Here is a 14800-nt window from a genome sequence, read left to right as displayed (position 1 = left end):
ATATTGCTAAATAATTTCTAATTATGTTACACAATCCAGCATTCTAACTCGCACCAGAGCAATTCATCATTGCTCCGGCGAGGAGACAACTGATTTGCAAATCAGCTGTCTCCCTGAATGTTTTCACTGCTCCCTTCGTAGTAGTGAAACTTAGCACTGCCAAGACTGACTTGACAGTGGTAATGCGCCTGCGTGCACTAGAGTTCATGCAGCCGCACAAAGCCCTGGCGGAAGGAGCTGGACGGGTGAAGGCATCCGAAGGAATCCCGCATCGCAACCCAGGACTCCTGCGACTGTGCAAGAGGAAACACCATCTGAAGATGGCACATGCTCCTGCATTTAAGCTCTGAAAATATTTTATTTTTGGAGCTTGATGATTTTAGGTCCCCATATTAGTGTATTAGGACACAAACCACATCGGGAGTGAACTGTAAGCAGGAAACATCCTTGATATCTCCTGCGTTACCTTTATGATGAATGACCCCAAAACTTCTGTTAATTTTCACCTTCTTCTGTAGAAATTAAGTAATGATGAATAGACCCCTTATAATTCTGTCAAATCTACGACTTTCTGGATGCATGGCTCAGACTGTGACCCAGAAGGCCAAAGTTGGGCAAAGTGCTTTGTTCCGATCCAATCCTCTTTGAGGTTTCCAATCACTGCACCTACTACAAACTTTGCTAGTTATGCCCCCACTCTGCTAAACTCATTCCCTCAACCTGTGGAAGCTGCTGCTTGTATACATATGCCAACATCTTGCTCTGCAAACCCATGCACCTTGACAGCAAACTCAGGGCCTGATTGGTCAGGATTTGGTTTATAGTATGTAGATTTTATAGCCGATTCTGCCTTTAGTAAATACCAGTTTTTGCAAATCACACAGAAAATCTCATATAAATGCACCAAAAAGCTAAAATCAACCATTAGTAAATACCACTGGGCTGACAGTGTGCCTTGAGGACTGAGGTTGGGAAACACTGATATAGGCAAACTGGTACACCTACTACATAAATCACAGACATAGAAACAAGGGCACGATTACGACATTGTAATCGTGCAGTCGTTTCACAGTCTGTTGATGTGCCTACACTGAACTTTCAGTTGTTCAGTGTAGGCTCATCAATCATCCCCGAACATGTTGAGCCTGACGTATTGGGAACCTCCGCCCTAGACGCATTAATCCATCATACTTTTTTCCTGTAATCCACAGCCAAGTCTGTGTTTTTTTGTCAATTTTTAATCTTTGTTTTCCTATTTGCCAGTTTCAAATAGGAGTTTTTCTTAGCAACTCCCAAAGTTGTCTTTTTAATGTGGCAGATATCACTAGACTTTGGCGTACATTATTTTATGAAACCGCCAGCTCAGAACCTGTAAGGCATCTGCTTCTTAAACTGTAGACTCTGGTACACTTATCCTCTTATTCCATTGTGTATATGGAGCTTCCGTTTCTTTTTCTATCATGGTTAAAATTTGCCCTTTTTTCGAAAGACAGCATTGGATACCTTAGTATGAAGTCTTCAGTTTCTATTCATGCTGATACATAAATCAGCCTTAATTTCTCAAGGCAACAGTACACTGACAAGTTTCTTGAGAAAGCTGCTTTGGCCACCCAGAACTGAACATTAGAAATGCCAGTTTGCCTTTGCAGTCATATGTGAACAAATTATAAATCATTTATTTCAAGTAGTCATAGCCATATGCAAAATTAGCAATGCTTAACTGTATTTTTAAATCAGTGTAATGGTACACTGACACAACAAACTTTTGGGGTCACTGCTACTATGGTGTTATACATTCGAAATTTTAACAGCAATGATCTTCTACTTCAACAAAAAGTAATTGAGCATTTTTGTGTCGAATAATAGGCACAGGAAGACCGAGCCCTGACCTGGAATCAGACTGGGGTCTAAATGTAATAGGTTCCGATCTTCAGCCGCTGCTGGAATTTATGCAAGTCTCCCCGTATTTTTAAAGTGGCAATCATTTTAAAGGCAAAATTCCCACAGCGGCTGGAGAACGGAACCTATTACATTTAGCCATCCGATGTTTGATCATTTAATATCCAACCATGACAATCCAACAACTGAGACTTCATGCACATATGATCTTAAAGATAACAAATAGATTCTGCCATGAGGAGATAATTCATGTTAGGAGCCACAGTGATACCTGATCTTAATAAGTCACATGAAGTGTAATTCATACACCATGAAGTGTGATTAGTCTGTGATGCTTTCTTAGATCTTAGGGACTCCATATTAAGCCTATCCAATAAGAAACCCACGCAAACATGGGAAGTGCATACAAATTTCACACATACTGTATGTAGGGCACTACTGTAATAAATAAGGATACAAGGCAACCTATATCCAGAGTAACATACTACCTGCATGACTGCATTGCAGAGCTGTCAGTATCTTTCCAGCAACAAGCGAGAGAGACTCTTTCCTACAGTAAAATCCCAAATCCTGGCTATATTTTTCCATGTTTCACCTTCAATATAAAAGGATTAATATAAAATTGGCAACTCTGCATGGAAATCTGCCATTTAAGATGTGCAATATAAAAAAAAATACAGAATATTCTCAGATTACACGAGTATATGGAGAGAAATGAGACATCCTTAGTGGCAGTGGGGAACAATGGTATTCTGTCAGAGTGAGAGCAATTAAGTGATGATGCAATGGGATAAGTATAATGCTGCAATGAGTGTTGGGGGGGCACTATTTTTGTGAACTTTTCCTAGCCCTGTAATAGTTTCTAACCCTGATATTCTCCATTCAGACATCCAAAAGGGGCCTATCCATTAGCAGGTAAATTGAACGACTTAACGATATATCGTTCAATTTATCTGCTAATGGATAGGCCCTGAATGATGACAGATGCGCACTCCGCGGCCGATAAATTTTATCTTTCGTCTCTCCAACATGATGGTCAATTATCGCATATCGCTGCCAGATATTAGAAAAGCACTGGAGAGAAAAAAAGCCACTCCCTGAATGATGTCATGCAATATCGTTCATCTTTCGCAAAAATCTGTCATGTACATGACAGATATCTTTCAGCACAGCCACCGGAATTTTCAATAGACATCTTTTGTCGTTCATCATTCAGAAAAACATCTGCTAATGGATAGGCCCCTTAACACTAATCTTTACCTTCCACTTAGTATTCTTACCTGATAGTTGGATACGGGAGCTGATGGACCAAATACATATAGTTAATGTGGAGCCTAGGAGGCCAAATTATTGAGTTAGTGAGAGAGAAAAAAAAGAGTCATATTTGTTAGTGAACAGTGAGGAGCATTAATTACTATATGAAAATTGGAGGTTCAGTGTAAGGGTAAACATACATTGTTAGAGATTAGTTAAGGGAGGAAATATTACACCATATGTGTAAGGGAAAAGGATTTGCAAATGTCAAAACTTTTTAAAATCAATTATGCATACATTACACACCATATTAGGTTTGAGGTGAAATGGAAGTTAAGTAAGAAAAGAACAGCATCACGAAAAACAAAACAAAAATAATGTCATGTAGCAATTGGCACATCACTAGCTACTGAGTAAATGAGTAAATTAACTTATTGCTTTTCATAGTAAAATTACAAGCAATTATTTCCATGGTATTTAGAAAAAGCAGTAGACATTTAAAGGAGAAAATTAGAAACCAACTATGCATATTTAACAAAAAAACTTTACTATGTACTCATAAATTACAAAATAAATTGTCCTTACAGGGGCAATGAGACAGTGTCAGAGGTATAGGTATCTCCCTGCCTCCTTGCAGGTATGGTCCTGACCTGGTCTGCTTCACTCACACTGCAGCCCCACCTAGACTGTCTGACTGTGTCCACCAGCAGCCTCACCTGGGCTCTGGTCTTATGGCAGCCATTAGGCAACTTCCCACAATGCCTCTCTACTCTGTGTGGGCGAATCTGTCCTGCCACACACAGAATCTGCTGCTCACCAGCACCACCTCTGGTGATACTGCCACTATATATATATATATATATATATATATATATATATTGTGACAAGAATCACATAGACCATGTAAAATCCATCAGTAGCTTTATTGCTCATGACAGGCAGATATACAGGACATGGCAGTTTCACAGGCAAGATGTTACACAAAGTCTTCCAAACATCAATTTTTTCAGTGGACTTGCAGGTCCAAGATCCCTAACACCCCGGGCCTATAAACTGGGCGACTATCTCACCATCAGGCTCAGTTTCCCCAGTGTCTCTGCAGTTCTTAAACCAGCCTCACACAGGTTTCTGTAATAAGCTGCCTTTCCAGGCACTGATTGAGGCAACACCTGAACTGGACATTACACATTCCTAATGCCTTTGCTCTGCCAAACCTGGGAGATCTGGATATTCCACATTTACTTCATGTGGAATTATGCTGACCCTGTCACACTCATCCCCCCTTAGCTTCAACCAACCTGATGAAGCTACAAACACTTTCAGGCGAGCTATCTGCCTCGCCCACATCTATTTGTGACATACGTCCTGGTACACAGCTTTCTACCATTTTTGACAGTTCGCCATCCTCACCCTATTCCTCCTCCTCCTCTAGCTTCACCACAGGGTTGCTATGGAGGATCGGGCCCAACAAAACTTCTGGAAAGGGCATCAGAATTGAGGTGCTGTTTCCCCGGACAATGCTGCACCTCAAACTTAAATTGCTGCAAAGACAAAAACCAGCGAGTTACACGAGCATTCACTTCCTTGTTCGTGTGCATCCACTGTAAAGGGGCATGATCTGTAACCAACAAAACCTCCCGCCCCATAAATAATATTTTAACGAGTCTACTGCCCACTTAATTGCCAAGCACTCTTGCTCCACTGTTGAGTACTTGCGCTCCCTGGGCAGAAATTCCTGGCTAAGGTAGAGGATGGGTTTCTCTTCCCCTTCTACCACCTGGGAAAGGACTGCCCCCAATCCCGCACCAGAGGCATCTGTCTGCAATATAAACTGCTTTTTAAAGTTAGGCACCTGTAAAACAGGTTCTACACACAAGGTACGTCTTAAATCCTGCCATGCAGCTTCTGCTGCTCTAGACCATAGTATCTTGTCTGGGGACTGTTTTTTAAGACACTCAGTTAATGGTGCTGCCCTAGTGGCAAATCATGAATGAATCTGTGGTAGTAACCCACTAGGCCAAGGAATATTCTGAGCTGGGATTTACATTTGGGTTTAGGCCATGTGAGGACCGCCTCCACCTTACAGGGCATAGAGGTTTTACCTGCCCTCTGCCTACAGTATATCCCAAATATTTTGCCTCCACCATTCTAATGCTTTATTGCTCATGACAGGCAGGTATACAGGACATGGCAGCTTCACAGGCAAGATGTTACACTTCTCAGTATTAGCAGTAAACCCATGTGCCCGTAAAGATTGCAACACTGCTTCTACTCTTGGAAGGTGTGACTCCAAGTCGTGGATAAAGATGACTATATCACCTAGATTTGCAGCTGCATATTCTTTGTGAGGTCGCAGCAAACTGTTCATAGCCCTCTGGAAGGTTGCCGGAGCCCCATTAAAACCAAACGGCAGCATTTTATACTGAAGCAAACCTTCTGGGGTATAGAAAGCTGTTTTGGCCTTAGCAGTCTTAGTTAAAGGAATCTGCCAATACCCTTTTGTCAAATCTAGGGTGGTGAGATACTGGCTGTTTGCGAAATTCTCCCCCTACTCATCCACCCAGGGCATAGGATAGGAATCGAATTGTGACACTTTATTTAATTTGCGAAAATCATTGCAGAATCTTAAAGCACCTGAAGGCTTAGGCACTAAAACTATGGGATTATTCCATTCGCTACATGATTCCTCTATGACCCCTAGACGCAGCATCTCCTCTACTTCTTGTTTAACCGCTGCCCGCTTTGCCTTGTGTATACGGTATGGTCTGTTTTATTACCACCCCGAGAGGAGTAACTATATCATGCTGGATAATTTGGGTTTTTCCCAGAATGGCAGAGAACACATCTTGGTGCCGTGCTACTAAACTCACCGCCTCCTGTTTCTGGCGGGGTTTAAGAGTAACTTCAATGGGTACCTGACATTCTAAGGTTTTCTTGGCAACCAAGAGGGCTGACCAGTGCTCTCTTTCCAGGGTTTTAACAGGTTTACATGGTAGATTTGCAGTTCTTTCCTACTACCCTCCTGTCGAACCTTATAATTAACAGGTCCCACTGCCTCTATAACTTCATAAGGGCCTCGCCACTGGGTATACATTTTGCTTTCAGTGGTGGGTACCAGAACCAGTACCTTGGCTCTGTTTAAAAGACCGATTACCAGCGGTCACGTCCTATTGACATTTTTGCCGTTGTGCCCTATCCATGTGCTCGTTCACGAGTGGTGCAATTTAACTTAAACGGCCATACAATTGGGTCACAAACTGAACGATGTTAGGCTCTTGGCATGACTGTTGTTCCCACCCTTCTTTCAACAGATTTAAAATCCCTCTATTTTGCCTCCCATAGAGGAGTTCAAAGGGACTAAGGGCCTGATTCAGAGCCGGACGCTATTTGCGCTCACTCGTTTAGAAAAAGGGACCGGCTATTTAAATTGAGCGCTCACTCTTTGCGGTCTGTTGACACCTCTATGTCTGAGCGAGCGAACGAAATATGCGCTCGCTATTTTGTAAAGACGCCCCCTGGCCGCTCGCATCCTACGTCATCTCCACTATTTATTTGATTAATCGAGTACATCGAAAGGCATCTGAACTGCTCGCAGTGCTTGTGGTTGGATTTTCCTACCGCAATCATGCGACCAGTTCAGGCTAAGAAACAACCAAGTGACGTGGTCGATGACACTGCTTTGTTAATTATGCACACCCTTAAAACGCCCGTTTTGACCTTTTGGCACGCCTGCGTTCGGATCTCCACTCCCCGTTTTCAAGCACCTTCCCCTGTTACCACCCACAAACGCCTCATTCTGTCACTCAAATTAGCAGGCATTCGCTATTTTGCGAGCACACAATTTCCGACCGCAATGACTGGTTCGCGCATGCGTATTACAACCCATACGCATGCGCAGTTGTGCGAACATTGCTCGGAGCTTACGAGCGGCTCTGAATCAGGCCCTAAATCCCATAGAGGATTAGGGTACCTCTTGCACTGCAAGCATTAAATAGGGTAGGGGTAAGTCCCAATCTCGCTTTTCCTTAGACACCGCCCTTTTTATCATTTGTTTAAGGGTCTGGTTAAAGCGTTCAACAAGCCCATCTGTTTGCAGGTGGTAAACTGAGGTAGTAATCCTATCCGCCTTTAACAGTCGGCACATATCTTTAATTAGTTTAGAGACAAAAGGGGTACCTTGATCTGTTAAGACCTCCTTTGGTATTCCCAAGTGGGTATATAGCATCAACAATTCCCAGGCAATAGTGTTAGATTTCATGTTATGTAGTGGGATGGCCTCCGGGTACCTTGTGGCATAATCTACCACCACTAATATGTATTGAGGCCCACGAGCAGATTTTTCCACCGGCCCTATCAGATCCATACCAATTCTCTCAAAAGGTACAGAAATGACAGGGAGGGGAACCAAGGATGCCCGAAACCCTGGCTGGGATGCTGTCTTCTGACACACTGGACATTCCCGATAATACTCTTTTACTGCTGCATGAATGCCGGGCCAGAAGAATCTTAACTGAATATGCTGGAGAGTTTTCTCCTCTCCCAAATGGCCACCCCACAGGTGTGTATGAGCCGCCCTTAACACCAACTGCTCGTGTTTCCGGGGAACCGACAATTGGTCTACACTCTTACCCTGCAAATACACAACATAAAAAAACATTTTTCAATGCAAAGTATGGTACACCTTCTGCTGGTAAAGCCGTGATTACTCTACCATTTATCTCTACGACATTTTCAAACATTTATCAAGTTCCCATCATTCTGTTGATCCTGGCCAAAGTCCTGCAAGGATACTTCCTTGCCAATGGGAACCCACTGTGCCTCCGGTTGCTCACTGGCCAAGGAGGGCATTACAGCCACCAAACGTTGGGAAAAAACAGAGCTTGGCTCCTGGGATACCTCTGATGTGGACCTTCTGCTGTCATCATGCCACGTAACCACCTCTTGTAACAATGGAAAGTCCCGACCTAGGATCAATGGATAAGGTGGCCTGGCAGCTACTGCAGCTATCGCCTACAGGGATCGCCCTTTGATCACTATTGGAAAGTGCCCTCGGGGGCATTCTTCTACATCCCCATGTACACATATAAAATTTAGCAGGGGTAGCACCTGATCAACCCCAGGTGGAACCAGGGATGATGGTTAATTTGCTGCCAGTATCCACTAAGGCACAGAACTCCCGGCCTTTCACTCGCGCCATCAAAAGAAACAAGGTGGTTTGTGCCGGTGAAGTGCTTCCAGCAGCCATGCTGACCACTGGTCGAGCTTTTTTCCAGCACTACAGTCCATTGGCTCGCCCTGCTTTGGGCAGTGCCATCGCAAATGACCGTGCTCGCCGCAGTGAAAACACACAACTGGAGGTGGGTTGTTGGCTTTAACAATTGGGACCTGGGTTCTAGGCTTGGGTGCTGGTTGGAATCCCTGTTTAACTTCCCAAGAGTCAGTTACCGTTCAATCACCACCGCAAACTCCTCAAACGTTTGAGGATCAGCCTGTAGAGCCCACAGTTGCACCACACGATCTAGTACCCACACAGCATGGTCCAAAGCCACCATCTCTACTATACGCTGAGCAGAGTTCATATCCGGTTGCAACCACGCCTTACTCAGCCTAGCTAATTTGGCCAGCTGGACCCTTGGAGCTTCAGACAGGTTTAGCCGCCATTCCTGAAACTCCTGAGCTTTTCTAGGTTCAGTAACTCCAACTCTGCTTAATATGACCTCTCTGAGGTTCCCATGAGACAGAGAGCAAGTCTGGCAGCCCACTCCTCCTCAGGCCATTTTAAACGTGCAGCAGTACGCTCAAAGGTGCACAGAAAAGCGTCAATGTCATCAAATGGACTAAGCTTCTGAAACACCTCTCGCTCCTGCCCACCTTTCCTCATTTCAGTTAACTCTGCATGTAATAGCTGAATTTCAGTTTGTTGCCCATCAGCCAAACCCTACTGCCCTACAGCCAATTCAGCAAACAGTTTAATCAATTCCTCCATATTACACTGCTTTATCCCTTTATGGACAAACTTAGCCAGCAAGCTATAACAGCTGGCTTTAAAACTGCACTAAGGGCCTGATTCAGAGCCGCTCGTAAGAGGCCGCTCGTTCGCTCCGAGAGATGTTCGCACATCTGCGCATGCGTATGGGTCGTAATGCGCATGCGCCAACCAGTCAGTGCGGTCGGAAATCGTGTGTTCGCAAAATAGCGAGTGCCTGCTAATTTGAGTGACAGGATGAGGCGCTTGTGGGTGGTAACAGGGGAAGGTGCTTGAAAACGGGGAGTGGTGATCCGAATGCAGGCGTGCCAAACGGTTGGCGTTTTAAGGGTGTGCATAATTAACAAAGCAGCGTCATCGGCCACGTCACTTGGTTGTCTCTTAGCCTGAACTGTTCACATGATTGCGGTAGGAAAATCCAACCACAAGTACTGCGAGCAGTTCAGACACCTTTCGATGTACTCGATTAATCTAATAGCGGAGATGACGTATGATGCGAACGGCAAAGGGGCGTCTTTACAAAATAGCGAGCGCATGTTTTGTTCGCTCACTCGCTCAGACATAGAGGCGTCAACAGACCGCAAAGAGCGAGCGCTCAATTTAAATAGCCGGCCCCTTTTTCTGAACGAGCAAGCGCAAATAGCGTAAGGCTCTGAATCAGGCCCTAAATTCCCAGGGTACTCAACCACATACATAGGAATTAAGCATTTTTTATATTGTGCACAATTTATATATACACAAATTATCACTGTGAACAACTGCCACTTTATGGCTGGCCTGCCACACTCATCTACCCAGCTGCCAGTAAAGCGATTCAACAAGCCGATGCGCAGCGGGTAGCATCCTGCAATGCGTCTCACTGTCAATGTGGGTGGATCTGGTCACTGTATACGGGAGCTTGCTGTGTAGTAATTTCCAGCAGGTCCCTGTTTAGGTGCCAAATGTGACAAGAATCACATAGACCAGGTAAAATCCATCAGCAGCTTTATTGCTCACCACAGGCAGGTATACAGGATATGGCAGTTTCACAGGCAAGATGTTACACAAAGTCTTCCAAACAGCAATTTCTTCAGTGAACTCGCAGGTCCAGGACCCCTAACACTAGTCGCCTATAACCTGGGCGACTATCTCACCATCAGGCTGTTTCCCCAGTGTCGCTGCAGTTCTTAAACCAGCCTCACACAGATGTCTATAGTCAGTTGCCTTTCCAGACTCTTATTGAGGCAACACCTGAACTGGACATTACACATTCCTAATGCCTTTGCTCTGCCAAACATGGGAGATCTAGATATTCCACATTTATTTAATGTGGAATTATGCTGACCCTGTCACACACACACACATATATATATAAATATATATACAGTGTTCACTGTAGCTCCGGCGGCAGGCAGGGCGCCGGAGCTAGAGAGGGCAACCTTATGCACGCGCCAGAAAAGGGGGCGTGTCTATAAGACGCGTCTCCTTTTTGTCATACTTGGGGGCGTGCCTGGCGCTTACGGACATGCCGGGCAGCCCCCAAGCGCTGCAGAAAGGGAGAATAGATGCCGGGCGCATGCGCCCAGCGTCTATTCGCCGGCGGTAACTGGGACACCGCATGTTTCTCCACCCGCGGGACACTGCGTCCCGCGGGTGACAACGGCACCCGCAGGCTGTGAGGGCAGGGCGCTTTTTGCCCTCCTCCTGGAGGGCAGGGTGCTTTTTATAAAAATCCCACTAAAAATCCTGCATTTGCCACTGGTACTGCTACTCATCAAAACTATAAAAATAATTTCTGCATCTGGCATGTGAATATGTGTTTTCGCCTAATACAGGAATGCTGAATTAAGTGGAAAAATCAGATTTCTGTGAATATGTGTTTTCAAATTTATTAGATGCACACAAATAAAAGCAGTAATTGCTAATTCTGAAAAAAGTAAGATAAGTAAAATTTCAATTAATCTCTATAAAATTTTAATATTCTCATTGTATTCATTTATAAATTCTAATAAACTATAGATATGCATAAACTGTAGAAACTTAACTTCATAAACTCTTAATCCAAATTAGCCGTAATGTAATAGTTAATAAAAGATAAAATCTACTGTAAAGTCACTTTGCTTTAGGGAAAGAATGTTGGTGCTTTCCGTTTGTACGGTGTCTCATTGGTCCCTCTAAAAAGGAACCAGCAGTAGTCCTCCATCATTGCAGGGTTCCAGCGTCCATTGCAGCGTCTCAGCGATGCTCTATTGTCAGAACGTCTTCGTGAAAACGTTCTCCCTGTTCATCACTTACACTACCCAGGTTCTCAAGGAAAAAGTGTAGATGAGAATGTAAAAAGTGAATTTTAAGTGACATTCTACAACCCATATTTCAGTATTTGCTCAATAGTTAATTCATGATAGACATGTAGTTGGCCTCTTTTCTGTTCCCTAATAATCCATGCACAGCAGTATAGAAGGAGAACCAGGCAGCAGACTCAGGGCCTGATTCAGACCCGCTCGCGAGTGCTGGCAAGCGGGTCGATGTTGCCCAAGTGCGCATGCGCACGACGGAGGCGGCTCCGTCGTGCGCATGCACGAGACCCGAATAACGACGGCCAAGCCGTCGTTATGGGTCTCGCACCAAAGGGGACGTGCTGTCGATGGTGATTGACAGCATGCCCCCTTTGGTGGGTGTGCCGGGGGCGTGGCTGCCCAGACGGAGGCGTTCCCATAGGAACGCCTATCGTCTGGGGCCGGCCCCACTGACATCACCAGTGATGTCAGTGGGAGTGCTTTTGGCTCTGATAGAGCCAAAAGCACTCCAGGGCTTGCGGCAGCGAGACCCTACCGCAAGGGTCTCGTCGTAAGCCCGATGGTCGCGATGGTCTTGACCATCGCGACCATCATTTTGGCCGGTCGCTATAGCGGTGGGTGGTCACCCACAGCTATGCGAGTGGCCAGACCAAAAAGTAAGAGTGACGGCCCTGATTCAGAGCGAGTGCTCTGTCAGAGCGTCCGGCTCTGAATCAGGGCCTCAATTTCCACCAATTTAGCATTAAATATTTAATCCATAAGCAGTTTCCAAGAAATATGCCTTCTTTTAGCTCGGCCTCACTTAACCTTGGAACGTTTTCCTTCAGATAATTTAAAGCCTGGTCTACTTTATCCAGAAATTTCATGAAATTCTTCATTAGGCCCAACTTAGGACCTGATTCAGACCAACTCGCGAGCGGCTGTCCGCTCGCAAGTGGGTCGATGGTCTGCACTGAGCATGCGCACGACGGAGGGAGCTCCGTCGTGCGCATGCGCCAGACGCGACGAGCGAAGGACTTTCCTTCGCTCGTTGTGTCTGATCAAAGGGGGCGTGCTGTTGATGTTGATTGACAGCACGCCCCCTTTGGTGGGCGTGCCTCCCTGACGGGGGCGTTCCCAAGGGAACGCCTACCGTCAGAAGCCGGCCCACTGACATCACTAGTGATGTCAGTGGGAGTGATTTTGGCTCTGATAGAGCCAAAATCACTCCGGGCCTTGCGGTTGAAAACCTCAACCGCAGGCTCCGGCTCGCAGTGGCGATGGTCACGACCATCAAACTGCACGCTCGTATAGGCTGTGGGTGGTGACCCACAGCTATACGAGCGTCCAGGAGGACGCTCCATAATTATGGAGGGCGGCCCTCATTCAGAGCGTGCGCTCTGCTCAGAGCGTACGGCTCTGAATGAGGGCCTTAATGTGAAGCGGAGGTAAAATGATTCTATATGGCTCAACCAATGGAGCGTAACTGACATTTATCTCTCCTCTCCAGCAACATAAGTTTCTCTCCCTGGCCACTTCTTTGTCATATCGTGATTTTTAGTGTATCTGCTGTCCCACAAACACAGAAAACAGAAGTACTTTGTGAATCCACCTTGCAAGAGGAGATTTCTACCCCAGGACCAGCACATGGAGATGAAGTTGAGGGGAGTTCTGATGACATAGACAATGAGGGCAGGATGCGTACCCCATAGTGCAGACAAAATGGAGTCTTGCCGAGCACTTACTGTGAATGCTTTTATTTTTTAATTAAAACATTTTCAAAAGATCTCAAAATCCTTCAGGATACTGATGGTATATTTGGATTCTACATCTGCATAAAATGACATAAAAATTTATATATATCATGTCAGATGCAAACATGGCTGTTGAGTACTGTTACCTCTTGTTCAAGGGTCCCAGCGGGGGCCTGGGCCAGCTATTGAAGGAGACAACTGCTCCCCTTTGCAGCCTGCACCAATGCTTCACAGCAGTATGCATAGTATTTTAAAAAAAATTTGGGAGGAGCGTGACCATGACACCCAGCCTCGCAGCTGGCACTCTGGTCGGAGAATGTGGTTCTAGCGACTAAACACCCAAGTTAAGTTGTGAGAATCGGCATTCTCCGACTTAAGTTGTTATAGTCAAACTAAACTGTGAGGTGAAGTGAAGTGACCAACTTCCGGATGCTATTCACCTCGCTCTGAATTGAATCGCCACCTATGACTGCTTATCTCCCAAAACCACATATTCACATTCTGGATCAGTAAACGCTAATTTCAAAACTGCTACTTAGGGGGAAATCTTCTAAAGGTGTTTTATGCGACTATCCCCATGATTTTGCACATGAAAGATTTACTAAAGCCCAAATCAAAGACAAATTTCAGGTGAAACACGACTTAACACTCCAATACACCATCGGACCAAACATTGGGGTCAATCCAATTAGGTGCGAATGGCGAGTATTATTATTATTACATTTTATTTATAGGGCGCCACAAGTGGTCCGCAGCGCCGTACATACAGTAAAGGGTACACAGAGCATTACATTACAATACAGTAACCAAATTATAAACAGAGCACAAGTAGCAATTAGCAACACAATTCTCCATACACAATACAGTGGGAAGGTGAAGGCTGTCATAGAAGTGCTAGAGAAGAAGGCTGTGAGACAGTGGGGAGCAGGACCCTGCTCCTAGGAGATAACAATCTAGGAGTAGCGAGTTTGTTTCTTGGAATTCACACACTTCACAGTAAAGCGTGCCCCAGAGAATTCTACGATCCAATTAAAAATGGCCATTCGCAGCGGAGAGGTGAGAATTGACTGCCAAATGAGATTTGCAAGAAATGCATGAAAATGTTTGTAGACCATCCTGGACCCCCCAAAATGGATAATTTCGTTAGCAGGACCATATAGAAGGCTGTTTGTGGGCATTAGGAAGGTACTGTAGGTTTTTAAATGGTGTCAAATGGCTGAATTGTGGAGATTTTTGTAATGCAAGAAAATGATTTTGTTTAATCTCAAACGAAAAATGCAAAAAAAAAGTAGGAAAGGGTGATTTTGGGATACTTTGAGGGCACCTTGAAAAATTATTGTAATTAACTTTGGGACTTTTTTTTAACCCCAAAAATGACATGTAATTAATTGGAAACTTCCAAATGCCTAATTAAACATTAGGAGGCAGTATACAAGGGGTTCAGCACGGTGTCCCCACATTTTAACCTTACAATAAACATTTTCCTTTCCATCTCTCACCCTCAGGGAGGTGCGAGTGGAAAGTTCCGAATTCAGGGGGTCATTCAGACCCGCTCGTGAGCGCAAGACGCTCGCAAGCGGGTCGATGGTGCCCTACTGCGCATGCGCACGACAGAGGGAGCTCCGTTGTGCGCATGCGCGAGACCCGGCTAG

General features: G+C 45.1%; 1 protein-coding gene across 1 annotated transcript in view; it reads right to left on the bottom strand.

Annotated features, from left to right (window-relative positions):
* POLN (DNA polymerase nu) overlaps window positions 1-14800 on the bottom strand; it is a 208292-nt gene that overhangs the window by 189490 nt on the left and 4002 nt on the right. The window contains exons 2-3 of the mRNA XM_088454950.1: window positions 3180-3233; window positions 2388-2494 (exon numbers count right to left, since the gene is read on the bottom strand). Coding sequence (XP_088311076.1) covers window positions 2388-2487 — 100 coding nt within the window. The 5' untranslated portion in view covers window positions 2488-2494; window positions 3180-3233. The remainder of the gene's footprint in view (window positions 1-2387; window positions 2495-3179; window positions 3234-14800) is intronic.

Source organism: Taudactylus pleione, unplaced genomic scaffold (assembly GCF_031769625.1).
Source record: "Taudactylus pleione unplaced genomic scaffold, aTauple2 ptg000638l, whole genome shotgun sequence".
Taxonomy (NCBI): domain Eukaryota; kingdom Metazoa; phylum Chordata; class Amphibia; order Anura; family Myobatrachidae; genus Taudactylus; species Taudactylus pleione.
Note: the sequence above shows the minus strand (reverse complement) of the source record. Positions and strands in the feature narration are given on the sequence as shown.